This window comes from Saccharomyces kudriavzevii (assembly GCF_947243775.1).
Source record: "Saccharomyces kudriavzevii IFO 1802 strain IFO1802 genome assembly, chromosome: 12".
NCBI classification, from domain to species: domain Eukaryota; kingdom Fungi; phylum Ascomycota; class Saccharomycetes; order Saccharomycetales; family Saccharomycetaceae; genus Saccharomyces; species Saccharomyces kudriavzevii.
The window spans coordinates 536,201-561,637 of record NC_079283.1 but is presented as its reverse complement, the minus strand read 5'-3'; the positions used below and the strand labels follow the sequence as shown (position 1 = coordinate 561,637).

Here is a 25,437-nt window from a genome sequence, read left to right as displayed (position 1 = left end):
TCATTATCCTATTTTTCATTTTACTCTTTTCCACTTCAAAATTTCATTCCATCAAGAATTGAAAAGAATTACATGTTATCTTTTACATATATGCATACTTTTATAGAAGAACACAATCAATATTTTTTTACAGGTATAAATTCATGCACCAGATCTCACTTATACAAGCATATAGGCACTTATGCTTACATTCAATTTCCCTGCCATTCGAATTCCGTTGAAATCATATCCTCATCTATTAGCCATTATAGTCAGGCTACAAGCTCTCGCTTCGTACAAAACGACTGAAAATTTTCTGGAAAATTAGCTCATCGCTAAAAAGGTTAATTAATAGTAAGTAAGATAATATGGCGCCAAAGGTGGACTCTAATAACATAATACTTTTTAGATAAGCGAACAATTTGCCGTACACTATGGATCTCAAAACCTCATATAGAGGCGTTTCACTGAACCCAATTTATGCAGGAAGCAGTGCTGTTGCCACTGTTTCAGAAGATGGTAAAATACTAGCTACGCCAATCTTGGATGAAATTAACATAATCGACTTGACCCTAGGTTGCAGAAAAATTTTACACAAGATTTCTAACGAAGATGAGCAGGAGATAACTGCGTTGCGGCTAACACCAGATGGGCAATACCTTGCTTACGTTTCTCAAGCCCAACTACTAAAGATCTTTCAACTAAAGACTGGAAGAATTGTCAGATCTTTGAAAATATCCTCCCCATCATACATCCTCGACACAGATCCCACCTCGACACTTCTGGCAGTTGGTGGGACAGACGGCAGTATAGTTATTGTGGATATTGAAAATGGTTACATCACTCATTCGCTCAAAGGTCATGGTGGCACTATATCTAGCTTGAAGTTTTATGGGCAGTTGGATAGTGAAACATGGTTATTAGCGTCTGGTGATACCAATGGGATGGTTAAAGTTTGGGATCTGGTTAAAAGAAAATGCTTACTCACATTACAAGAGCATTCTTCTGCCGTGAGAGGATTGGACATTATTGAAGGAGAAAGTGGTGATGGTTCAAGCCTGAAACTACTTTCCGGTGGCAGAGATGACATTGTCAATGTTTGGGATTTTGATATGAAGAAAAAGTGTAAATTAGTAAAGACCCTTCCAGTGAATCAACAGGTAGAATCATGCGGTTTTCTGAAAAATCATGATGGCAAACGCATAATCTATACAGCTGGTGGCGATGCAATCTTCCAGTTAATCGACCTTGAATCTGGTACTGTGTTAAAGAGAACTAATAAACCTATAGAGGAATTATTCATCATCGGCGTGCTTCCAATAATGAACGATTCTGAGATGTTTTTGGTAATGTCTGATCAAACGTTACAACTAATAAATATTGAAGAAGTTCTAGAGAATGAGAACGATACGATAAATGCTAGATCGACCATTGCTGGTAACAATGGTATTATTGCTGATATGAGATTTGTCGGTCCAGAGCTAAACAAATTGGCGTTGGCTACCAATTCCCCATCGCTAAGAATAATACCGATCCCTGATTTATCAGGCGCCGATGCTTCATTGCCTTTAGATGTTGAGATTTATGAGGGACATGAAGATCTACTAAACTCATTAGATGCTACCGAGGATGGACTATGGATCGCAACTGCATCTAAAGATAATACGGCAATTCTTTGGAAATATAATGAGCGCACCAGTAAATTTGACATTTATGCCAAATACATTGGTCATTCATCTGCCGTAACGGCAGTTGGATTGCCAAATGTAATGCCAAAGGGATACCCAGAGTTTTTATTGACTGCGTCCAATGATTTAACCATTAAAAAGTGGAAAGTTCCAAAGCCAACTTCTATTATGGATGTGCAAATTATCAAGGTATCTGAATATACTCGTCATGCCCATGAAAAGGACATTAATGCATTGTCAGTCTCTCCTAACGATTCTATTTTTGCAACAGCTTCATATGACAAGACCTGTAAAATTTGGAGCCTGGAAAATGGTGAATTGGAAGCCACGTTGGCTAATCACAAACGTGGGCTTTGGGATGTATCATTTTGTCAGTATGACAAATTATTAGCAACCTCCTCTGGTGACAAAACTGTCAAGATATGGTCATTAGATACATTCAGTGTTATGAAGACGCTAGAAGGTCATTCTAATGCCGTTCAAAGATGTTCCTTTATTAATAAACAGAAGCAGCTGGTGAGTTGTGGTGCCGACGGCCTAATAAAAATATGGGATTGCTCTAGCGGTGAGTGCCTAAACACCTTGGATGGTCATAACAACAGGTTATGGGCTCTGAATACCATGAATGACGGTGACATGATCGTGAGCGCTGATGCAGATGGTGTCTTCCAATTTTGGAAAGATTGTTCCGAACAAGAAAAGGAAGAGGAGCTAGAAAAGGCCAAAGTACAAGTCGAACAGGAGCAATCGCTTCAAAATTATATAAGTCAGGGTGATTGGACGAATGCGTTTTTATTGGCATTGACTTTAGATCACCCAATGAGGCTGTTCAATGTTTTGAAGAAATCACTGGGAGAGCTAAGGTCCAGGCAGGACATTGAAGAAGGAGAGTCTAAAATACTTTTTAACGAGGAATTAGACCGTGCAATTTCCACCTTAAATAACGAACAATTGATGTTGCTAATGAAAAGATGCAGAGATTGGAATACAAATGCTAAAACACACACCATAGCGCAAAGAACTATAAGGTGCATCTTGATGTATCATAACATAGGAAAGTTAAGTGAAGTACCGGGCATGGTAAAGGTGGTTGATGCAATAATCCCATACACTCAAAGACATTTCGCAAGGGTGGATAATTTAGTCGAACAAAGTTACATATTAGATTACGCATTGGTGGAAATGGACAAGCTTTTTTAAATAAGAATCAAAAGATATTGCCCCTCAAAAGAAAGAAACAACATATTATTTTGTAAAGTAGATATTTAAAGAACGAAAATGCATTAATAATTTGATTCGGTTGATTTTACTGGTATTAGAAACTTGCGCGCGAAGAGGTCATCGCTTAAAATTTGCAAAAATTTGCAAGAATGAAAACTTTTATAGATTACACAGTATACATTATTCATATATGAAAAAGGATTGTACACTAGTTACTGAACAAAAGAAATCCGGCAATACTATTAAAGAGAATGTCAGCAGGAGATATATCAGCTGTAAATACTAAATCCGCCAAAAAAAGCAGAAGGAGAAAGAAGAGAAGAACAGCAGACGTTTCATCGTCAGATTCATCGTCATCGTCGTCATCATCATCGTCAGAAAACGAAAGTGAAGAAAACATAACAGAAAGTGCCAAAGATGGTGTTAGTGAAAATGGCAAAGCAGGGCATGATCCCCTAAAGGTTAATGGCGAAAATGGAGATGAAGACGTCGAAATGGAAGTTTCCGATGTCGAGCTATCGGACGAAGAAAGCAAAGATTTGAAGCCAAACTTCAAGGAAGTGATAGATGATTCCACCAAAATTTCTTTGAGCAAACTTACAGAACCTTCAAGATCTCAAAATAAAGAGAGTTTCATGAATACATCGAAAATTGCCGAAAATATCAAGCTTGCAAGAGGAGAATACAACGAGTTGGCAGAAAATTTCACACCAAAAGGGAAAGAAAAGAGCAAACTAAGGGAACAGTATTTGAATTTACTGTTCATGAACTATGGGGATGACATCAATCGTCTCAGATCCGCCCCAGATTTTACGAATAAATCATTATCCATCTTGGCGGATGCTCTGGATGAAGGCATAGGAATGTTTGACATTGGTGAACTAGAATCGGTACTGAAAAAAAAAGAAATTGAGAAGTAAATAACGGTATTATGTTGTGTATTCCTAAACTCTAGCATGTTCCCCCCATAATATATAGATATGTACATTATTTGTTCAAGCCACTCTTTCATACACAAGCTAGACGCTATACCGCAAGCACATAGGTGTGATGCCCGATCACATATACACAAAAAAATACTTATTATAGAACGGCTGATATCCCTTAGACGATGGAGAGGAGAAAAATTTAGTTTGAAATTCATTAGTATAAATAAATTTAGAGAGAAGAGAATATAGAAACAAATTAAAGCGTGAAAAATGATTGAGTGTCGAGTAAATTCAACTTTGGTCCAAGTGAGAAACAAAACTCCCTGTTCCCAATTTCTTGCCAATAAATATGTATAGTTTTATTACTTTGCACCTAACCCAGTAACTTAACAAAAAACCAAGCTGCACCTGCTGCTACACCACCGACAGCGACCATTTCAATACCTTCTGTAACTTTCTTGGAGGTCGAACTGCCACTGCCCATGGACAATTTTGTTTTTATGTACCCGAAGCAGAATAGTGTTATAACCATAACTATGATAGAGTATATGAGGCCCGTGCCCACGTCTGATACAAAGAAATATGGCACCAGTGGCACTAACCCACCAAGTAGATAACCACCACCGATGGTAACTGCACTGATCAGTTCTCTATTTTCGGCGGGTTCATCTAAACCCCTCCCATACCTGATAATGAAGTCCACCATTAATTCCGGTGTCCTTTGTAAGTCTTTGATAAATGAAACGATTGTTTCGTCGGAGAAATTCGGATTGATTTCTAATAAAATGTCTTCAATTTCCCTGTTGATTAGGTTAGAGTTATCGTAAAATTTCCTTTTCTCCTTCTTCACTTCCGCATGGTAATAATCAGATTCACTCTTAGCTCCTAGATAGCCACCAAGACCCATGGAAATAGCGCCTGAGATCAACTCAGCAAAGCCACCGGTGATGACTAATTTTGCATCACCAAGTGAAGATAGACCAGCTGTTAGGGCAAAGGGGACAGTCAAACCATCGCTCAGCCCAATGATCAAATCACTGATAACACGAGGATCTACTGATTGGAAGAGCCCCAATTTTGCTTTTTCGTTGTTTGAACCGCTGTCATCGTTTCTGTTATCCTTCCCTGCTGACATCGGCGAGTTTTCCAGATCCTGCGTTGCATTTCCACCATAGATAATATCCGAGCTAGATGAGGATGAGCTATCATGCGTTGAATTATTGCTATTGCTGCCTCTCAGCAAGGGAGTCGATTCAGACCCCCCGGATTCCGAGGTTCCAGCACTACCTTTGGCTTTCTGTATGAGGGTCATTACCGCGTTCTTTAGTGCTACTATGGACATAATATTTGTGCGCACGAAATATGGGGGGACAAAAAATTGTTTCTTTGTTCAATATATCACACTGGAGAAAAAGAGTTTGGACGCCTTATTCTGTTATGTTTCTATTCTATAAACCTAAAAAAGCAAAAATTGAGGGCGATGTCCTTTCTGAATTCATTGTTTAAATTCAATTATTTTGTATCAATTTTTCATATTTAATCTTAAGTTAGCATCTTCATTGTGAGACTTTCGGGCTAACAATGAAGCAAAAAAAAATCGGGTCACGAAAGGGGCGCTGAACCAATGAGAGGCCGGCGCGTTAGTAATAGTTGCGAGCATTGTGATCTGATTGGCCTAAACTGGGGAAATTAGTAATTATAAAAGTATAAAAGTATAAAAGTTATATTAAGATTAGGTTACATTAGTGATTGAAATTTAACAAGAAAGAAAAGAGAAAAAATCAAAACCGGACTTAGGAATTAGGAAGAATGGCTAACGGCTACTCTTTTTCTTGAACAGTTTAGAGAAAAAGCTAGACTTTTTGTGCTTCGTGGGAGGAGCTTGAGCTTGTATTGTCTTGGTGGTATTTGTTGTTGTAACCATTATTGGCTGAGAAACGACGGGGGTTTCAGTGGGTGTGGTGGGTGATGCGGTTGGTTCAGCGATGGACAGCTCGTTTGTTGTTGTTGTTGTTGTTGTTGTTGTTGTTGGATCCGTAGCGTTTTCTTGGCGCTGTGGAGTCTGATCCTGCAAAAGCGAAGAAGATGACTTCACAGTTTCTTGATGTTCAGGCGTTATCATCCTCGTAGTAGCAGCCTCTGGCGGAGTGGGTATGTTGCTTTGGCTTTGTCCGTTCGAGGACGAACGAACGGATCCTGCCTGTTGTAGTGAAGGCGAGAGAGGGCCCTCGGAAACTGAATTCGCTGCGGCGTTGTAATTCGAGAAAGACCCGGTTGCAGGCACGCCTTCCGAGGTGGATACAACTTGAAGGCTTTCTTCAGTGGTAGGGTTGACTGCAGCTTGCTGTGTTTGCTCTTTCTTGGCCTGATAACCGTAATTTTCCTGTGAAAATTGCAACACCTTATCAAACATGCTCTTGAACTTGTTTTTGGAAGAGCCAGCCGTTCTTGTCTTCTGCAATGGGACGGATTCGTATTCATGCACTTCGCTCTGGATCGGAATTTGTGATTCTCCTGAATAACGTTTTCCATTGGACGAAACATTTGCAATAGGCGCCGAATGATCAACACTGGTCTGCTTAGGTTTAGCCGCGGTGTTATTGATAGCTTCAGGCTGGATACCATGGGAATTGTAGTATCTAGCTTGTGCAATTTTCAAAGCCTGATCATACATTTCCTCGTCGGTCAACGCTATGTTCGCATGTTTGGGCTCTGGTATTGGATCTACCGCTTTTTCCGGTTTAGAATGCGAGATCAGTGAGAGGTTACGCTCTTCATGGGGTTCACTTTTACCATTATTTCTATGGAAGAAGGTACTAGTAAATCTTTTAGGTTGAGCGTCGACGCCAGATTTAGCAGTGGTGGTTGGCGAATCGCTATTACTTCTTAAAGTCATATTTTGGCCCATCCTACTTTTCCTGAGTTTGTCGCTTCCAAGCGAAGTCGAAAAGTCATTCGATGGTGCGTTCGTGTGATAGACGTTTCTTTTGGCAACTTCTAGGGCTTTCACGTACATTTCTGCTTCCGTTAATGGTTTCTTAACCTTCGGTTCTTCATTTTTCACAACGGGCTGTTTTTTCTTCCTTCTTGCCGTCGATGCTTGTTTCCTTTGGTTATGAATATATTTATTATTGGGTTGGCCGGTGGGAGGGATATAATCTAACGCGTCACTAAAGTTGGATAGACTGCTTTCCTCCTCTAGGGGCATGACGTCTGTCGAATATTTATGGTGAAAGTACGATCCAGGCGGGAAATCTGGTTTTTCCATGTTTAAGTTAGAATCATTCGGTAAGCGGCCTACACTTACCGGAGAGGATGACTTTTCGTTATCCGTCTCGTTTTCCTCCATTATGTCGTGAATGTTATCACCGTCTTGTTCCTCTACGATGTCATCGTCTTGCAACATATAATTCCCACTAAATTCATCGAAGTGGCGTTGTGAATCGCCCAATGGTACCAGGTTCTTGGTTGTAGTCGTGGTCTCTACATATTCGTACCCATTTATTTTTTTTATTGTCTTTTTCGTGATCGATTGAGTCCTTCCAGAGGGGTCTGTCACCTGTGTAGTCTTTACTGTAATAGAATTAGCCCTTGAATCGCTATTGTTACCACTTGCGGGCTTATTTTTGCTGCCATAGTTTCTTCTGGAGTTGGCACCAGACGTCATTGAGTTCATACGGCTCCCATGGTTGGCATTGCCGGGTGGGTGAAGATGATATTCCCCACTTCTTTGCGATCTTAGCGAGTATGTTTTTTGTGAATGCTGCTTGGCCATTCCCCTGGATGATGCTGGGACAGCAGACGACGTGGACAGCCTTCTCCCCGGAGGTTTCACAGAGCTTCTCTGTTTTGATACGGGAGGTGCATGGCTAACCAACGAATGTGACCTCGAATAATTGGTTCGATCCGGTGACGCGGCAGAAGCAGCAGAGGCAGCTGCGGCAGATAATTGAGGGCTCTTGTTGTAATCCTCATGGTTCTGGTAGTAGTAATCGTACCTGGACAGGTCAGGCACCCTTCTGTCCCTTTTCGTAAACCCAAATACCATGATAGACTTACTTGATCGACGGGTTGTTCTTGTTTATCTACCGTTCTGGTGTAAAAGGAAGAAAGAGCAACTAGTGTACGCAATATTCTGTGACTGAGAGAAGCAAAAAAACTAAATATGAAGAAGAATCGATTTGAATTAAGCTAACCAACGATTTCACGAATAGGTCCTTGATGTGTTTGACCTTTTCCGTTTTGCTTTCCTTCCCCTCCCCTCTTCTCATCCATTCGCTTCATTTTATGTTTTTATTTTCTTCTTTTTTCCATGCAACAATTGCCCGAAAAAAAGGGGCCTCAGCCATTGAAGGTACTTTTAACAGTGGTGTCAAACTAAGGAAGACTAAGGGGAAAGGAAGCTTCTGGCAGGCTAGAACCAGCATATAGTGTGAATGAGTAAGACTGGTAAGAATTCAGAGTATTACAAGCAGGCGTTGGAAGAATACAAGGAGGTGCAAGAGGACGAAGATCCAGATGTATGGGACACGAGGATCTCGAAGACCGGATGCTACGTTGAAAACCTTGCATTACAGCTGTGCCACGCAGAGACCGGCGACTGGAGGCAGTGCTTCAATGAGATGACGTTGTTTAGAAAATGCTGGGAACAGAACGGCAACAGGGAGCGTGTAAGCACGGTGGACGTGGATGGGGCGGCCAGTAGCGGTTTGGAAAAACAGCACAAATGACATTCAAAGTATCTTGCTATATAATGTGGTGTATTAGACGATATCGGCCATCGGAACAATCTGTTTTCTCTCACAGAGTATGAAACTACTGCGTTTTGGGACGGTATTTCTATGAGCTTCTAGAATTATTTTTCCGCCTTAGTTGGAAAACGTTCAAACAAAAAGTATTTAAGTAAGTCGAAAATAGCAAAGGTGCTGATGCATCTGAAATGTAGCCGGGCCAACAAGACAGTTTGAGAACCGCAGAGCAAAGATGGCTAGATCTAAGACTTTTTTCGATATTTCAATCGGAGGCAAACCACAAGGCCGTATCGTGTTTGAACTATACAATGACATTGTGCCTAAAACAGCTGAAAACTTCTTGAAACTGTGTGAAGGAAATGCTGGTATGGCAAAAACTAAACCCGATGTACCTTTATCATACAAGGGCTCCATCTTTCACAGAGTTATCAAAGAATTTATGTGCCAGTTTGGTGATTTCACTAATTTTGATGGAACAGGCGGTGAGAGTATATATGGTGAAAAATTCGAGGACGAGAACTTTACTGTTAAACACGACAAGCCTTTTCTCCTATCCATGGCTAACGCAGGTCCAAACACCAACGGATCCCAAGCCTTTATAACCTGTGCTCCTACTCCTCATTTGGATGGGAAGCATGTTGTGTTTGGTGAAGTCATTCAAGGTAGGAGAATTGTTCGTTTGATTGAAGATCAACAATGTGACCAAGAAAACAACAAGCCAATGCGTGATGTAAAGATCGAAGACTGTGGTGTGTTGCCTGATGATTATCAAGCGCCAGAAAACGCAGAAGCCACGCCAACAGACGAGTACGGTGACAATTACGAAGATATTCTGAAGCAAGATGAAAAAGTGGACTTGAAAAAATTCGATACTGTTTTCAAGGCAATCGAAACGGTAAAGAACATTGGTACCGAACAGTTCAAAAAACAAAACTACTCGGTGGCTTTAGAGAAATATGCTAAGTGTGATAAATTCTTGAAGGAGTATGTCCCAGAAGACTTGCCAAAGGAGCAAATCGAGAAAATCAACCAATTAAAAGTGTCTATTCCTTTAAATATCGCCATCTGTGCTCTGAAATTGAAAGATTACAAACAAGTCCTAGTAGCTTCATCAGAGGTGTTGTACGCTGAAGCGGCTGACGAAAAGGCCAAGGCCAAGGCTTTGTACCGTCGCGGGCTGGCTTATCATCATGTCAACGACACTGATATGGCCCTCAACGACCTGGAAATGGCCACGACTTTCCAACCTAATGATGCCGCCATTTTGAAAGCCATCCACGACACGAAATTGAAAAGGAAACAACAAAACGAAAAAGCCAAAAAATCTCTTTCAAAAATGTTTTCCTGATTACTTGCATTATGTGTACATATTACTAACATCGAGTATAGTTATGCCGCCTAAGTAAGTAAGTAAAAAGTACTTCAAAATTTTTGTTAGAAAAGGTTTTCTGGCAAAATGAACGGATATTCTCCGATGAGCTATTACATAGAAAAAAAAAAGAAAGCTAAAAAATGCTTTGATTTGCGAACAGTCAAATCAAGATATTCATAACCGAAAGACAAAGACCAGACTAGTCGACAATGTCCTCACAAGAATATGCAACTTTTATAGATATGCCAGTGACACGGGCGCAGGTTGAACACTGTTCGTACTCATTCTGGTCCTCATTATATTCTAAATATGTGCCGAAGTCTATAATAATTAAATCTTTACCAAAGGAATTCATTCAATATTTGGAACAGGATGGCATCAAACTACCGCAAGAGGAAAACTCAAGGTCGATTTACACAGAGGAAATAATAAGGAATGAAGATAATGATTATAGTGACTGGGAAGACGATGAAGATACCGCCACCGAATTTGTTCAGGAGGTAGAACCGCTCCTAGATTTCCCGAACTTGCACGAGCAACTGAACGACGCAATGAACGAACTGGGCGCAGTGGCCCCTAAGTTGAACTGGTCGGCGCCAAGGGATGCTACTTGGATTTTGCCGAACAATACTATGAGATGTAACGAAGTAAATGAACTGTACCTTCTTTTGAACGCATCCAATTATATAATGCATGATCTTCAAAGGGCATTTGAGGGCTGTGTGGACGGCGATGAAGAAAAGGGCTTAAAATTTGACTTGATTCTTAGGCAATGGTGTGACATGAATCCTGCGCTCGAATTTAGAGTTTTCGTTAAAGATTCTCACATCGTCGGGGCTACCCAGCGTGATTTGAATTACTATGACTATTTGGATGAGCTATCAGACACGTTCAAGGACCTTATGGATGAGCTAGTTCACGAGGTTGTTCTACCCAAGTTCCCCGACAAAAGTTTTGTACTCGACATTTATGTTCCAAGACCTTTCAATAAAATCTTCATCGTTGATGTAAATCCATTCTCAAGGAAAACAGATCCCCTGTTGTTTTCATGGAATGAAATCGCTACGGCAGTACCTTCGAAGGATGGAGGTAATAGCGATGAGGACTATGAACTGAGGTTAGTGACCAGTCACAACACTTGCAGGTTTGCATCAAAGGAACATTCCGAAAATCATGTTCCCCAGGATCTTGTTGAAGCGAGTTTAAATCCGGAAGCAATAAGGGAGCTCACGCAAAAATGGAAAGAGCTACTTTCCCAACAGACCCAAGAAGAAAGCAGTGACAGCGAGGATGGAACGTAGATCTGGAGGCCATGTGAGACATTGAATTGTGTTTTATTACCAGTTACGTATTTCTGTCATGATTATTTACATTGATTTATAGATTTATATAAGTATTTGTTCGATAAGACACGAAAAAGGACGAACATTAACGACAAATACCAAGGGTATGCGTGTAAGAATTACCGAGGTCATCCTTACCATGTAAAACTTTCTTCTTCTAGTTCAACATCAATCTTCGAAGAAGAATCTAAACCTTGAACGACTGCGTGTCTAAAGTCATCGTTGAAGGTTGCTGGCCCGCAAGAATAAAAGGTGACGTTATTGTTGTCTAGTTCCGAGAGTTTAATTTCAGAACGTACTAGTTCCTCCAAGTCAGGTCTTTTGTTGAGGCATCTCACAGTGATTTTACCGTCTTCTTTGTCGTCGAAGCCCTTTGTACTCTCGTCAGAATTTGTATCCTCACAACTAGAACCAGTGAATATGACTGAAACTTCACAATTCCTCTCCTTCAACCACTGCAGTTCATTTTCAAACCATTCTCGGTGCGATAGGTCATTGATAATCCAGTAGAACTTATGCTGGAACTGTTCAGTGGATGGTAGACGCAAACATTCAACAAAGTGTGGATAAATAGCCGCAACACCCAAGCCAGCGGCTACGCCTACTAAATTTCTTTTTATTTTAGCTATATGTGGTACTGTTACACCATATGGACCTTCCAAGAATATTTTGCAATCCACAGTGTGATTTGGAGCGCTAAGGACTTTTGACAATAAAACCCGAGTGATACCCTTGTTTGCCTTGACATACATGGTTAATTGATCCGGGTTGTTTGGATCACGGTGTCGTTCTGATAATACTGTAAATGGATGGGATTGAAAACTGTAGAACCATGCACTCTTTGGTGATAGGAAATACATGTATGCAAAAGCACCCACTTGATATTTGAAGAACTTCGGTTTTTTCACCGAAATTTTAATAACATTGGAATCAGCGGTAGTGCTTAACGTAGCAGTTTTCAAGCCTCCATTCATAACGATTCTTACAATTCTCGAGAACCTATCAAAGCATAATATACCTGCCATTGACCAAATCCAGCCCATCCAGCCCAGAGTATGGCAATGATAATACATGGCAATAATGAACATAATATTCATAGCTTTATGAATAAGAAGGAAAATTTCGTACCCTTTATTTCTAAAAACTTTCTCACTTTGGAAAATAATCACAGACATCAATATCGTTGCTACTATACCCCATCTAAAGTATAATTTGCGTACTAAAGCCTGGAAAACACCCCTTTTGACTCCTGAAGCTGTCATGACAATCGAATGAACAACAGCCAACATAAAACAGACGTATGCAGACCATTTGTGATAGTAATTGAATGCGGAGAACGAAATGCCTGTTATGGGAATGAAAGGGTTATTTCTTATTCCAAATAGATAAACTATAGGGAAAAGTGCAACAGACATTAAATCCGCTCTGCGACTTACGAAAGCCATACTTCTTCTCCATCTAGGTCTATCATAGGGGTGAGGAAGTTTGATATTATGGCCGAAACTTAGGGACAATATAGTCAAAATAACAAAGACTAACACAACTAGACCTCTGCCTCTAGTTGGGAAATTGAATGGCAGACGTTTCCATAGATAAAAGGTCCTTTCATGATAATCTTTATAGACGGAGGGATAAATAAGTGATTTTTTGATGGAGTTTGGCACAATGCTTTTACCGAATATCCTTTTCATAATATTGAAAACAGTGGCGACAGCAAGCACGACCACCCAAAAGAAGACAAGACCCCAGGCACACCATTGAGAACGCATTAGGTTAAGATGTGTACCATAACTGACTTCGTAATAGTAATGGTACGCTGTCTCGTTCGCCGTTAGAGGTTGATTAACCACAAGTTTCGTGTCGCTTTTCACAGGAGCTCTTAAATAATTTGAGGCGTTTAAATAAATTTTCTTCATGTCCTCTAAAGTGTAAACTTTGATGCTTGAACATTGTGCGGCAAGTTTCATTAAGGTGCTGTCTAACGTCTTGTTAGACTTAGAGTTTTCATAGGCACATGCGGTTACTGAGCCCAGCCAATTGACGTTATTACAGTAGCAACTTAGAGTCCTACTACTAGAACACCCGAACTGGTAGAGTGAAGCTTGAGAAACACACGAAGAGCTTATTATTGTAGCACTCGATTGTACCACTGCAATAAAGGATATAAATAGGCAGAATAACACACGAATTCGGATCATATTGGTCCAGTTAGCTTTCTCCGTGGACGTGAGTTTGTGAAGGACAAGAGAACTAGGGACTTTTACAAAATGCACTTGATAGAAATAACTAAAGCATGAAAAGAAAAGAAAAACTCCGAAGTTTAGAATCTAGCATGGCTTAAGTATTTTATCGCTACACATTATTCATAGTGCTAGCAGGCATTTAGAACTCTGGAAAATTATGGGTTAGCATTGAAGGTTATTGAAACTGGGTGTGCTATCAAATCAAAGTCCAGCCGCCATTGCAATTTTTCAATGAGCAAAAAAAAAAGATGAGCAAAAATATCGACTAAGATGTTTGGGTTGGGTGCCGACTCATCATCAAGTTCAGCAGCTCCAATGTTCTTAGCAGTTGTTGCAAATCAGCCACGATTCAATATATCGGCATTTTCTATTGTCTTAACGCCGTTTCCTCTCAAGTCAACCTACCATGTTTGTGGACCTTCGATATTTGCCTCTCTTATGTGCTCGTTCTACCAGGTTTTTAAAGGCGTCACAAAAAAAATACAGACCTCCCGACGATTGTAAAAAAAATGCAATAATAGCTAATAGTTATTAACTCATAACGAGCTACAAGAACGCCCCTGTATAGTTTATGTGTCTGATATTTGAGGCCTTTTGCACAAAATACAGAAAATGAAGAACTTGATATTTCAGCTGCTGCCGCTTATTAGCTATATCGGGTTCACCCACGGAGAACTATACAAGCCCAAAAACTCCATACCTTGCTCCACAAATAAACCTTGTCCCGCTGAATGGCCGTGCTGCTCGCCATATAATGAATGTGGAGCTGGTCCGGTATGTGTCGGCGGGTGTAATGTGAGGTCTTCTTTCGACGAGGAGAGCTGCGCTCCTATACCTGCTTTAGTGCCCACTTTAAAACTCGAATTTGCTAGCACGCCAAAAATTCCCAAATTCATCGCGAACTATCAGCCTAGACCCCCAATAAAGGAGGAACATTCTCCAAATAAGGCAAATGCTAAGGTGGGTGTAATTGAAGGGGAACTCAATTCCAAGAGAATCATACATTACGCAAAATTCTTGGTCACTCCGGACAGTAAAGAGGCAGAAAAAATGTTGGAAGATTTTGACTTCACACACAGCGGCTATACGTCAATCGAAGCAAGTAGCGGAAATATTGTATTGGCTATGCCAAAAAAAACAACCGGAAGTTTGGTTGCATCGACCAGGTCGTTCCTATATGGTAAGGCAAGCGTGCGAATGAAAACAGCGAGATCAAGGGGTGTCGTTACTGCTTTTGACTTGATATCCGCAATTGGGGACGAGATTGACTTCGAGTGGCTGGGTGGTGATCCGACAATGACCCAACTAAACTATTACTCGCAGGGGATGTTAGATTATACAAGAATGCAAAGATATCCTGTGGGCGCGGACACCTGGTCAACTTACCACAATTATGAGATTGATTGGGATTCAGAAAGAATTATATGGTATGTCGACGGTAGAATGGCTCGCACTGTTTTGAAGAAGGATACGTGGGACCCCATCAACAAAGAATACAGGTACCCACAAACACCTATGAGGCTAGAGGTCGCCGTTTGGCCAGGCGGCTCGGAAACTAACGGACCCGGTACGATAAACTGGGCCGGTGGTCTTATAGATTGGGAAAATTCGCCCGATATCATTAAAAAGGGCCAATTTGCGGCGCATGTCGAACAAGTCACTGTGACGCCGTACCAAAACAAATTCACAGAACAGGTGCAGTACTGTCTGAAGGCAAAGAAAAAGGCACCCACTGTTTCCGAAAAAGACTTATCGAAAGTAATCGTCTCCTACAAAAAACAAGACAAGGCGATTCATTACGGTGAGGGATCCCTCCTATGGGATTGCTATGTCACCCCAAGGATAAAAGATTGGCTAAGTTCTGGAAAACAGTCAAAATAACTACAGCAATAATGGCTTACGAAGTACCCACATATGCAACCGATCGTCCAATTCCCTACATTAAGGCACGCCCTTATATATATGTGTACATTCTTCTAGTTTAAACTTCAACAATCATAAAAATGCACCTTTTTTAGGCATCGCAGTATTGCCTATATGCTCCACACATGTGCCATTATTCGTGTTGTGATTGGTTACCCTGATATTTATGATCATTACCGGGTAACATGACGCGTCAGTATTTTCTTTTGGGAAATCTCACAAACATAATAGTAATCATAACAGAAGCTACAAAGGGCGTAACATTGGTTGCCATACCTCGTGGAAAGAGCCAACGTATTACTATCCATGGGTGGCGAAATTATCACTTTGCAAGCAGGTCAATGCGGAAATCACGTTGGTAAGTTTCTCTGGTCGCAATTGGCGAAAGAGCACGCTATAGGCACCGATGGGCTGTCGCAGCTTCCTGATTCAAGCGCAGAAAGAGAAGACGATACAAAGCCGTTTTTTCGTGAAAACAGTAGGAATAGGTTTACGCCAAGAGCCATTCTGCTGGACTCTGAGCCCAGTGTCATTGCCGACATGGAGAACACATTTCGTGGGTTTTTCGATCCTCGAAACACTTGGGTGGCTTCTGACGGTGCCAGCGCCGGTAATTCTTGGGCCAACGGGTACGATATAGGAACGCGCAACCAGGATGATATCCTGAACAAGATCGATAAGGAGATCGACTCTACCGACAATTTTGAGGGTTTCCAATTGTTGCACTCGGTGGCAGGTGGAACGGGCTCCGGCCTAGGGTCCAATCTCTTAGAAGCATTGTGTGATCGCTATCCAAAGAAAATTCTGACGACGTATTCTGTGTTTCCTGCAAGGTCTTCCGAGGTTGTTGTTCAGTCTTATAACACCATTTTGGCCTTGAGGAGACTAATAGAGGATAGCGATGCAACCGTGGTGTTTGATAATGCTTCTTTGTTGAATATTTCCGGCAAAGTGTTTAGAAACCCGAACATAGATTTGCAACACACAAACCAATTGATATCGGCTATAATATCTTCGGTCACGAACAGCATACGGTTTCCTAGTTACATGTATTCGTCCTTACCGAGTATCTACTCCACCCTGATTCCTTCTCCCGAACTTCATTTTCTAAGCCCCAGCTTCACGCCATTCACATCAGATTATATTCATGATGACGTTGCACATAAGGGCCATTCCAGTTACGACGTTATGCTGGATTTATTAGACCCTTCTAATTCTCTTGTCTCTACCGCAATGAATAGCCCTACATATTTTAACGTTTACAACACAATCATTGGCAATGCGGAGCCTAGTCTGATATCGCGTGCAATGACCAAGATACAGCAGCGTATTAAATTTCCCTCGTGGTCATCTTCTGCGATGCACGTTAATATTGGAAGAAGATCGCCTTATTTACCCTCACAACCTAATGAAAACGAAGTAGCCGGTATGATGTTAAGTAATATGTCCACTGTGGTCGGGGTTTTTGAGAATGCATGTACTACTTTCGATAAAGTGTTTGCCAAGGGAGCCTTTCTGAATAACTATAACGTGGGTGACTTGTTTCAGTCAATGCAAAATGTTCAAGATGAATTTATCGAGTCGAGAGAAGTAGTACAGAGTCTAATGGAAGATTATGTAGCTGCAGAACAAGATTCGTACCTGGACGACGTGCTCGTCGATGACGAAAACATGGTTGGAGAGTTGGAAGAAAGTTTGGATGCTGACGGCGATCATAAATTAACGTAATGATCTCTCCCTTCCTTACTAGTTCCACTTCCGGCCAATTCCTTTGTAACGGCACTGTCTATTTACTCATCGATGATAATTGTCCCTTTAATGTATCATTCCCATTTGTAGATTCCCCACTGTATTGTAGTATGTTTAAAGCTTAATTTTTTTTGTCATTACATATACTGATAGCGCCACCTTTCGACTTCGGGGTTCTCTAAAGGGTGGAAAAACCGGAAGATATAACGCAGAATGCGACAGAAGGTCCTGTATGAGGTGAGAACACGCAACTGACCGTGGCGCCCGATTTACTAAATCCAACCAACAGCTCCTGAAAAAATTTGGTTACGGAATGAGCACCTTAGCAGAAGTAAGTTAACTGGTTTACGCCTTATCCTTTTTGTCCATTGAGGACTAACAAACTCATACATAATACTGTTATTTAGGTTTATAGGATAATTGAAAACGCTGAGCAGAAATGCCGAAAAGGAGATTTTGCTAATGCAAGAGTGAAATACCAAGAAGCCATCGAAGTATTAGGTCCACAGAACGGGAATTTATATCGAAATGAATTAAGTCCAGACGTTTCACAAGCTATCGATTTATTAAAACAGGACATCACGGTGAAAATTCAAGAATTAGAGCTTTTGATTGAAAAGCAATCACCGGAAGAGAATAGCATTGGAATGGTGAAAAACAATATGCTTATTGGTACAGTTATTCTAAACAACAAAGCCTCGATAAATGGGGTGGGTAATACTAGAAACTGGGATAACTCAGTATACCAGGACACACTAAACCCCATAAACGATCCAGTCCTCATATCGATTCTAAATCGCTTACAGTCGAATTTGAATAATGACATTCAACTAAAAGTGGAAGGAGAAAAAATTCCCAAAAACTCGGAAATGAAAATCAACTTAAGGCTGGAACAATTTATGAAGGAATTGGTGCTGTATGAGGAGAAAAAATTCAAGGAATATGGTATTAAAATCGACCAAGTTACGAAAGAAAACAAAAAATTGTCAAACGAAATTGGAAGGCTGAGAGAGCGTTGGGACAGTTTAGTAGAAAGTGCTAAGCAAAGAAGAGACAAACAACAAAACTAACGAATAATTTGGCGTCAACTTAAACACAATATGCTAATCGTCTTCGGGCTAAGTTAGGGCAGTGATTCCTACTTATGTGTTTATAAAATGGCGGGCGCTGGAGATATAACAAGAACAAGAGGTATATTCACTTCTAAGTAAAATTTTACAGAAAAGACCGTACTGTCATCGTCGATTACAGTCAGAGTGAATGGATATAACAAAAACTGAACAAGTCTTCGAGTTGTTAGAAGTTTCAAAATAAAAAAGAACTGAACTTACTCGATTCATGTAATTTATCAATTAATGAAAATGAAATAAAGGATGCATTTGTATATACATACATACATATCTTTTACATGAATAAATGAAATATTATCTTTCCGAAACGAAAAAGGAAGAAAAACGAGATATCTTTCCCAATTGTGTAAATTTGTAACATTAAAAAATGAGGGCGTTAGAGTGGGAATTTAGGCCTCTGTTGAAACAATCCATTCCTCCACGATCTGAGAACAGCGGTAATGCCTCTGATCAAAGTATTTTTTCCAAATTGAATGATGACGTCGAGATGCACTTCTGCAATTTTCTAGTATCAATGATGCTAAGGGAATAATTTGCTGAGATGTATAGCCGGAATAGAATACATGTTTTAAGGACCAATCATTTGAGCCAAGGACTATTCTGCTCAGAAAATATGCGCCGGCAGCTAACCAACTTGGAGCAGCGGCCACTAATCTTGGTTCGATTATTGTAGTTTCCAGTAAATATTTTGCTAATGTTCTTGGCTCAAAATCATAATCATCAGCTTTACTTATTCTTCTTAAAAATGGCATGGGACCAGGCCAACCAATTTCAAATTCCAAAGTATCTATCATGTACTGTTCTGCTTTGATTATATCATCTCTGTTATATGTGTTATCCAACATGTAAACCAGATCATCCAAAGTGGGGCAGTTGATTTCTTCGAACTTGGCAGCAATAAACAAAGCGGATACACCAACTAGTTGGAACCTGTTCAAAGTTACGGTTTTCTTCGATAAAAACCTATCCACTATGTTGATCGTTAAGTATAGCGTTTCTGGTAAAAGCTGAAATCTAGAATGCAATTGCACTAACCAGTCTATCATAGTTTGTCTGTACGGCCATGTTATTTCTACTTGATTTTGCATATAATAAGGGTTGGGCCTATACTTCACTTCAAGTTCTCTCAAATAATAGAATATATCGGATGCGTACTCCAAAACCATCACCACATCATGAGTGTCATCATCCAACGGATCAGGTACCGACTGGAAATATTTTTCGAATGCTTTATCCAATTCGTACTGGATTTCATCGTTGTTTACCGGAGATAATGGTTCAACTACGACATAATCCTCCTCTTCAGTGGCATTTTGCATTTCTCCATCCGAATCTTCGTACAATTCACCGTTTTGAAGTTGCTGATCCTCTATTCTCTGAGTAAGCAAATCGTCAATATCATATTCGTTGCCTTGTTCCCCGTCAGAATCTTCAAAACTATCGATTAAGAAATCATCACTTTCATCATCAACCGTGTATTTCTGTTCCTTTGGCTGAACTGATGTTTGTATGTTCTCTTTATCAAAGCCGTTTTTTGCCTGATGAAATTTATTTTGGATGGCATTATGTATTTTATTTGCCTTTTGAGATGTCACATCACCCAAGGCCACCCTTCCCTGAATCTTTTCTGGCCTTCCTATACCCTTGTGAACCTCACGGTTGAGTTCGTTTTCGATTTCTTGATCTCTACTTTCGTTCAGAACTTCAATGCCATCTCTCAAAGTGGACCGTGAAAGTTGCACAGTGCGCCCGTCAAACATCTGTCCCCGTTTTCCTTGCTTGATCAGGCCACCTTGATACTCAATAAATACACAGTGTGCAAGTATGTATTTTGACTACAAAAAAAATGAAAACTGTAGCCAGACCACAATAAGTATCATTTTAATATTTTCATTGTTTTTGTTTTTGTTTCAAGGTTTACAAAGCGGGAAGAAAAGGGAAATCTCGAAGTAAACAGCAGAAACCATGAGCTGTACTAATCTAATCTTTCAACATATATAAGAAGACCTCCTGATATACTATAAATGACGGATATTTTAGATCTAAATCAACAACGTGAGGCAATTACCAAGGCTGCCACATATCTTTCTGGTATTTTAGAACCAAATTTTAAGAACACTGCAAATTTTAAGCCCCCAAGAACTTTAATCATATGTGGTTCAGGGCTGGGTGGGATATCCAGCAAATTATCCGTAGATAATCCTCCCCCAGTGACAATTCCGTACCAAGATATACCAGGATTTAAGAAAAGTACCGTTCCGGGCCATTCTGGTACGCTGATGTTCGGATCTATGAATGGCTCGCCAGTAGTATTAATGAATGGACGTCTCCATGGATATGAAGGGAATACATTGTTTGAGACTACATTCCCGATTAGAGTGCTTAATCACATGGGCCACGTTCATAATATAATTGTCACTAATGCTGCCGGTGGTTTAAATGCGAAATATCAAGCTTGTGATTTAATGTGCATTTATGATCATTTGAATATTCCTGGTCTTGCTGGTCAGCATCCATTGAGAGGTCCAAACTTGGATGAAGTGGGACCTCGTTTCTTGGCCTTGAGTGATGCATATGACCTGGAATTGAGAAAGCTTTTGTTTAAGAAGTGGAAAGAGTTAAAGATTCACAGGCCACTGCACGAAGGTACTTATACTTTTGTATCGGGTCCCACTTTTGAAACAAGGGCGGAATCGAAAATGATAAGGATGCTTGGAGGCGATGCTGTCGGGATGAGTACTGTTCCCGAGGTCATCGTGGCAAGACATTGCGGATGGAGGGTCCTGGCCTTGAGTTTAATTACCAATAATTGTGTCGTTGATAACCCTGCCAGTGCACTGGAGGAATCGCCTGTACCCTTAGAGAAGGGCAAAGCGACTCACGCTGAAGTACTGGAGAATGGTAAAATCGCTTCTAATGACGTGCAAAATTTGATTGCAGCCGTAGTCGAGGAATTATAAATATGTTATGACTTAAATACCTCTATATCTAGCAGCTAAAAGTGCATCCAACCCGTACAATGGCTTCGGTTTGTTTGTTGTTGTTTTTGAAGAAAAACAGTTCTTTTATATCTATTGTATATACGTCGATCATTTTGTCTGCTTATTTTTGTATAAGAAGTATATCTATGACAATTTTAATATAAGAACTTGCAAAAAACGGAAAAAGAAAAAGTGAATAAGCTTCCTCAGCAACTTTCACAACTTTCTAAATGTTATACGTTTACTGTACATTATGCTTTCTTTTCTCTTCATATTCGTTTGTGGACACATCCCGTATTTGTTTTTAAAAATGTTTCTTTGTTAGTTCTTGGCTACTTTCACTGATGGACTTCGCCAGCGGGTTCCCATTTACCCTCAAGATTTTCCTTCCATAAGGTAACTTTATTGTCGCCACCAGAAAGAGCTAGTACATTGCCGGATAAAGACCAACTGGCCCTCCATAAGACATCTGGGAACTTTTCTTCTTTCAATAGAGTCTTCTTCCATGGGCCTTGTTCTTTATCTTGAGTCCAAATGATGCAAGTACGGTCTTGTGAAACACTAGCCAAATAAGAACGTAGGAGAACGGTTGGAGACCATGCTACATCTCTCACCCAGTCACTGTGACCTTCCAAAGTACACTCCAAGACATAGGTTTGTGCATCTGAATTGTGCTTCCAAATCTTAACCAAATTGTCGGCACCTCCAGTGACGAACTTACGAGATTCCTTGGCACCACCATGTTCGCCATCTTCTTCGACGGTAGCTGGGGCCCAAGAAGCTGAGTTGACACCAACGGCGTGAGCGTCGATGATTATTGGGGATGTGGTACCGTTTTCCTTGAATTCCACTACGGACACTTTACCATCAGAAGAAGCAACTAATAGTAGGGGGCCATATTCATGAGGTGCCCACTGAACGGAGTTAACAGAGGCGGAGTGTACAGCATGAACGGCAATTTGGGACCATCTACCGTTTTCTTCCTTCCAGATCAATACTTTACCATCGTAAGAGCACGATGCCAAAATGGTACCGAATTTAGGATGCGCCCAATCAACGCGCCAAACGGGACCTTCGTGACCGGTCAATGTGTCTATTAACTTGTGTGTTTCACCTTCGACTTCAAAAATCTTGATTGTCTTGTCAGAGGAGCAGGTAGCAAGACGCTTCCCATAGTAGTCTAGAACAGCGTCATGAATTAGTTCGTTGTGTGCATTAGCTATGACGACCATTTGTGTGCTGTGTTCTATTTATCTGATATCCTTGCGCTTATAGCTTTATCCTAATTTGAGCCTGGAAGCCAATTGTATCACCAACACTCACACGCCTTCACTCTTCGAAGCTATGTTGATCTTAATGCTGTTTTAGCGTTAGATGGCAATTCTCCGTTGGTTTCGCTTTTTTTTCTTTCGCTGTTCGCTTTGGTGAAAGCGTTCGGGTAATGCGCGGATGATTTCTATGGATAGTCTATATATGTATCTATACAAATCTCATCATATGGCGAATATTTGCACGTTGAAGTCCCAACCTGGAGGACCCTGTGCTTGCTGCTGTTGCTGTTGCTGTTGGTTCCCATTTTCATTTAGCTGGGCGCCATTGAAACGGACATTCCAGCCCCTCCGGGCTGCCAATGTACTCATTAGTATGCTTAGTAGGAATATTCCCAAGATACATCCCATGGTGATAAGGTCTTCCACTTGGAAGCCTAAAATCTCAGAAATCTCCTGTTCCTCCTGATCTCTGTGGGCAGCACCATTCTGTATAACTGTTCTGTGTTTCTGTGAATCCTCTGTGGCATCCTCTTTGTGCCTCATTCTTTGTAAGATGTTCGTCAACTGCTTGTACCACGACGTCTTTGGGGGCAGAGTATCTTCGTTGACATTGGAAGACGTTGTAGGTGCCCAATAATTCACTTTTCCTCTGGTGAGCCAAGCCAACCACGACTTTAGGTGCAACTTGAGGACACTCAGTTTGGAAGCTAAATAAAATCTATGGTCGTGTTCCAACACCTGGTCATAGTAACGCTTAGCAAGATGGAAATCCTTATTTACACCTAGCCCATGCTCATGCATATAGCCCAAATTCCAGACGGCCTGTTTGGAATATTTCAAAGCGGCGCCTTGATAAAGAGCCATAGCTTTACTGTAATTCTCCATTTGGAAATAAATATCGCCCGCAACAACACCAGCATCTGTATTTCCCTGCTTGAAAGCTCTTGTATAGTAAGAAATTGCCAAGGTCTTCCTTGGATCCGTGGTTCTTGGAGGATCCTCAAATTCGTATGGCAATTGATACATCAAGTAGGCAGCAGAAATTTGAGCAGCTTCGTATCCTTGCTCTGCCAGTCGAGAATACGCCCATAAAGCCACCTCTGAACGGTCGTTGATTAATTCAGCAAATGCTGTTCTCAGTTCCGGTGCCATGATGGCTTCGTTTTCATCAACAAATGTCTTAAATAAATAAGCGGTATTTTCCACACTATTTTTGCTGTTCACCCCAGATTCCGTCATTACTGCAAATTCATATATGGCTGGGATAAACCCCTTCAAGTATGCAGTTTCCATTAAATTGAATGGGTCCCCAATTTCTTTTTCAGGGAATAAAGTGGCCAATTTGGATAATTGGAATTCCACAATTCCATTGTTAACAGGCGTTTCGACAGCCTTCATATAATACGAAATTGCTTCAGAAACATTGCCAGCGATGTATTGACTGATTAAACCTAGATCTATGTATGCCTTGCCCATTTGCCCCACGAATCTTCTGCTTCTTTGCAATGACTGGTGCAAAAGCTCCTCAGCCATAGTGATATTAGGTTTCGAAGAACCTTCACCAGTGAAATACATGTGCCCCAACAACTGTAAGCAACGAACGTAGTAGAAACCCTGCAAAGGATCTAAACTGTCCATTTGAGGTTGAAATTCCTTATATGTTAGCTCCAATAAGTTTTTAGCGCGCTCGCAATTTCTACTTTGCGAATAGGTCCCCTTATAATCGTTTAAGGCTGCGTAATATATCCTAATGATCCTTCTTTCATTGGCGTCTTCGTCATCTTCCTCGTCATTAAAGTGACCGTCGTTTCCATTGAAAGTGAACCTACCCATCGGTTCGAAGGTCACCTGTGCACCATTAAGTTGTGCAATAAAGGGTGAGCCAAGATCTGGCCTTGTGGTTCTTTTTCTCACTGTGGAAGATGGAACAGAATTCAAACCCTTTCCTAATAATCCGTTTTCAAAATCCGATATTCTCACGTTATAACTTTCCCAGGTAGGAAAAACGATGTCCCATTCATCTCTCGAGTACGACCCTCTAAGCTGTTCAGCAATATCTCTGTATAAAACTAAAGCTTTGTTGAAGTTCCGGGGAACGTTGAACCCTGAGTAATATTTATAAGCCAGCACTTGTTTAGCTCTTAGGTTCCCTAACTCGGCAGCCCTTTGGTAATACAACAATGCTCTCGCAGAATCTTGAGGAATTGCAGTTCTCCCATTAATACTACCGCTACCTCCAGTGGAATACATTACCGCTAGGTCAAAAATGGCCGAATGATTGGTGAAATGAGTCAAATCATTGAATTTTTCCAAGAATTCGTATGCCAAAGTCATATTATGCGGAAAATCATATTGGTTCCAGAGATGAATTTGGCTAAGAGCATATGTCGCTGCTGAGTTGTTGAATTGTTCACTAGATTGCAAAAGTAAATCGTAAATATGATGTTGAAAATCGGTGATTTCGCTTTGCCAAATATGTTGATAGTTTCTTTCCTCATTACGTGGGGAATAATCCATCGGTACATAAAAACCAACAAATTCGTCCGCATTGGGTTCCATAGCGGCTTCTTTCATGGGGTCTCTGGACTTAGGTATACTAGATAAAAGATTTTGCACCTCAGGCCAAGGATCCGCCATGGAATCAGCCCTTATTAGCAATATTGCGTGACATATCACGCATACATATGATAATAGCGTTATCATAGTTCACTTACTGTATTTGTTGGGAAATCACAAACGAGCAATGGAATACGAGATTTTATAATGGATTGCCTTTTTCTTTCTCTACAGAAATGTGTGTCTGTTATTTGATTATTGCAGTTTGCAGTTAAAGTAAGCCCGCTGTTAACTTTTCCGA

At 40.7% G+C, this 25,437-nt stretch overlaps 15 protein-coding genes across 15 annotated transcripts; 9 read left to right on the top strand and 6 right to left on the bottom strand.

Annotated features, from left to right (window-relative positions):
* Window positions 1-413: 413 nt before the first annotated feature.
* UTP13 (U3 snoRNA-associated protein UTP13) lies at window positions 414-2,867 on the top strand (the record flags this gene model as incomplete). The annotated part of the gene is made up of 1 exon (XM_056229843.1): window positions 414-2,867. One exon carries the CDS (start codon window positions 414-416, stop codon window positions 2,865-2,867), a length of 2,454 nt encoding a protein of 817 aa, XP_056083821.1.
* Window positions 2,868-3,139: 272 nt separating this feature from the next.
* On the top strand, window positions 3,140-3,808 carry RSA3 (Rsa3p; the record flags this gene model as incomplete). The annotated part of the gene is made up of 1 exon (XM_056229842.1): window positions 3,140-3,808. The coding sequence occupies one exon, from the start codon at window positions 3,140-3,142 to the stop codon at window positions 3,806-3,808; it is 669 nt and encodes a 222-aa protein (XP_056083820.1).
* A 382-nt stretch (window positions 3,809-4,190) lies between these two features.
* Window positions 4,191-5,159, bottom strand: CCC1 (Ccc1p; the record flags this gene model as incomplete). The annotated part of the gene is made up of 1 exon (XM_056229841.1): window positions 4,191-5,159. The coding sequence occupies one exon, from the start codon at window positions 5,157-5,159 to the stop codon at window positions 4,191-4,193; it is 969 nt and encodes a 322-aa protein (XP_056083819.1).
* Window positions 5,160-5,630: 471 nt separating this feature from the next.
* MSC3 (Msc3p) lies at window positions 5,631-7,865 on the bottom strand (the record flags this gene model as incomplete). Its single annotated transcript, XM_056229840.1, has 1 exon — window positions 5,631-7,865. One exon carries the CDS (start codon window positions 7,863-7,865, stop codon window positions 5,631-5,633), a length of 2,235 nt encoding a protein of 744 aa, XP_056083818.1.
* A 388-nt stretch (window positions 7,866-8,253) lies between these two features.
* COA4 (Coa4p) lies at window positions 8,254-8,547 on the top strand (the record flags this gene model as incomplete). The annotated part of the gene is made up of 1 exon (XM_056229839.1): window positions 8,254-8,547. One exon carries the CDS (start codon window positions 8,254-8,256, stop codon window positions 8,545-8,547), a length of 294 nt encoding a protein of 97 aa, XP_056083817.1.
* A 253-nt stretch (window positions 8,548-8,800) lies between these two features.
* CPR6 (peptidylprolyl isomerase CPR6) lies at window positions 8,801-9,916 on the top strand (the record flags this gene model as incomplete). Its single annotated transcript, XM_056229838.1, has 1 exon — window positions 8,801-9,916. One exon carries the CDS (start codon window positions 8,801-8,803, stop codon window positions 9,914-9,916), a length of 1,116 nt encoding a protein of 371 aa, XP_056083816.1.
* A 233-nt stretch (window positions 9,917-10,149) lies between these two features.
* On the top strand, window positions 10,150-11,241 carry CDC123 (cell proliferation protein CDC123; the record flags this gene model as incomplete). Its single annotated transcript, XM_056229836.1, has 1 exon — window positions 10,150-11,241. The coding sequence occupies one exon, from the start codon at window positions 10,150-10,152 to the stop codon at window positions 11,239-11,241; it is 1,092 nt and encodes a 363-aa protein (XP_056083815.1).
* Window positions 11,242-11,417: 176 nt separating this feature from the next.
* Window positions 11,418-13,481, bottom strand: FRE1 (ferric/cupric-chelate reductase; the record flags this gene model as incomplete). The annotated part of the gene is made up of 1 exon (XM_056229835.1): window positions 11,418-13,481. One exon carries the CDS (start codon window positions 13,479-13,481, stop codon window positions 11,418-11,420), a length of 2,064 nt encoding a protein of 687 aa, XP_056083814.1.
* Window positions 13,482-14,138: 657 nt separating this feature from the next.
* On the top strand, window positions 14,139-15,407 carry CRR1 (putative glycosylase; the record flags this gene model as incomplete). The annotated part of the gene is made up of 1 exon (XM_056229834.1): window positions 14,139-15,407. One exon carries the CDS (start codon window positions 14,139-14,141, stop codon window positions 15,405-15,407), a length of 1,269 nt encoding a protein of 422 aa, XP_056083813.1.
* A 348-nt stretch (window positions 15,408-15,755) lies between these two features.
* Window positions 15,756-17,177, top strand: TUB4 (gamma-tubulin; the record flags this gene model as incomplete). The annotated part of the gene is made up of 1 exon (XM_056229833.1): window positions 15,756-17,177. The coding sequence occupies one exon, from the start codon at window positions 15,756-15,758 to the stop codon at window positions 17,175-17,177; it is 1,422 nt and encodes a 473-aa protein (XP_056083812.1).
* A 334-nt stretch (window positions 17,178-17,511) lies between these two features.
* ATG38 (Atg38p) lies at window positions 17,512-18,268 on the top strand (the record flags this gene model as incomplete). The annotated part of the gene is made up of 2 exons (XM_056229832.1): window positions 17,512-17,529; window positions 17,606-18,268. 2 exons carry the CDS (start codon window positions 17,512-17,514, stop codon window positions 18,266-18,268), a joined length of 681 nt encoding a protein of 226 aa, XP_056083811.1.
* A 449-nt stretch (window positions 18,269-18,717) lies between these two features.
* CLB4 (B-type cyclin CLB4) lies at window positions 18,718-20,088 on the bottom strand (the record flags this gene model as incomplete). Its single annotated transcript, XM_056229831.1, has 1 exon — window positions 18,718-20,088. The coding sequence occupies one exon, from the start codon at window positions 20,086-20,088 to the stop codon at window positions 18,718-18,720; it is 1,371 nt and encodes a 456-aa protein (XP_056083810.1).
* A 264-nt stretch (window positions 20,089-20,352) lies between these two features.
* Window positions 20,353-21,288, top strand: PNP1 (purine-nucleoside phosphorylase; the record flags this gene model as incomplete). The annotated part of the gene is made up of 1 exon (XM_056229830.1): window positions 20,353-21,288. One exon carries the CDS (start codon window positions 20,353-20,355, stop codon window positions 21,286-21,288), a length of 936 nt encoding a protein of 311 aa, XP_056083809.1.
* Window positions 21,289-21,647: 359 nt separating this feature from the next.
* SEC13 (GTPase-activating protein SEC13) lies at window positions 21,648-22,541 on the bottom strand (the record flags this gene model as incomplete). The annotated part of the gene is made up of 1 exon (XM_056229829.1): window positions 21,648-22,541. The coding sequence occupies one exon, from the start codon at window positions 22,539-22,541 to the stop codon at window positions 21,648-21,650; it is 894 nt and encodes a 297-aa protein (XP_056083808.1).
* Window positions 22,542-22,802: 261 nt separating this feature from the next.
* Window positions 22,803-25,283, bottom strand: HRD3 (ubiquitin ligase complex subunit HRD3; the record flags this gene model as incomplete). Its single annotated transcript, XM_056229828.1, has 1 exon — window positions 22,803-25,283. The coding sequence occupies one exon, from the start codon at window positions 25,281-25,283 to the stop codon at window positions 22,803-22,805; it is 2,481 nt and encodes an 826-aa protein (XP_056083807.1).
* Between the last annotated feature and the right edge of the window lie 154 nt (window positions 25,284-25,437).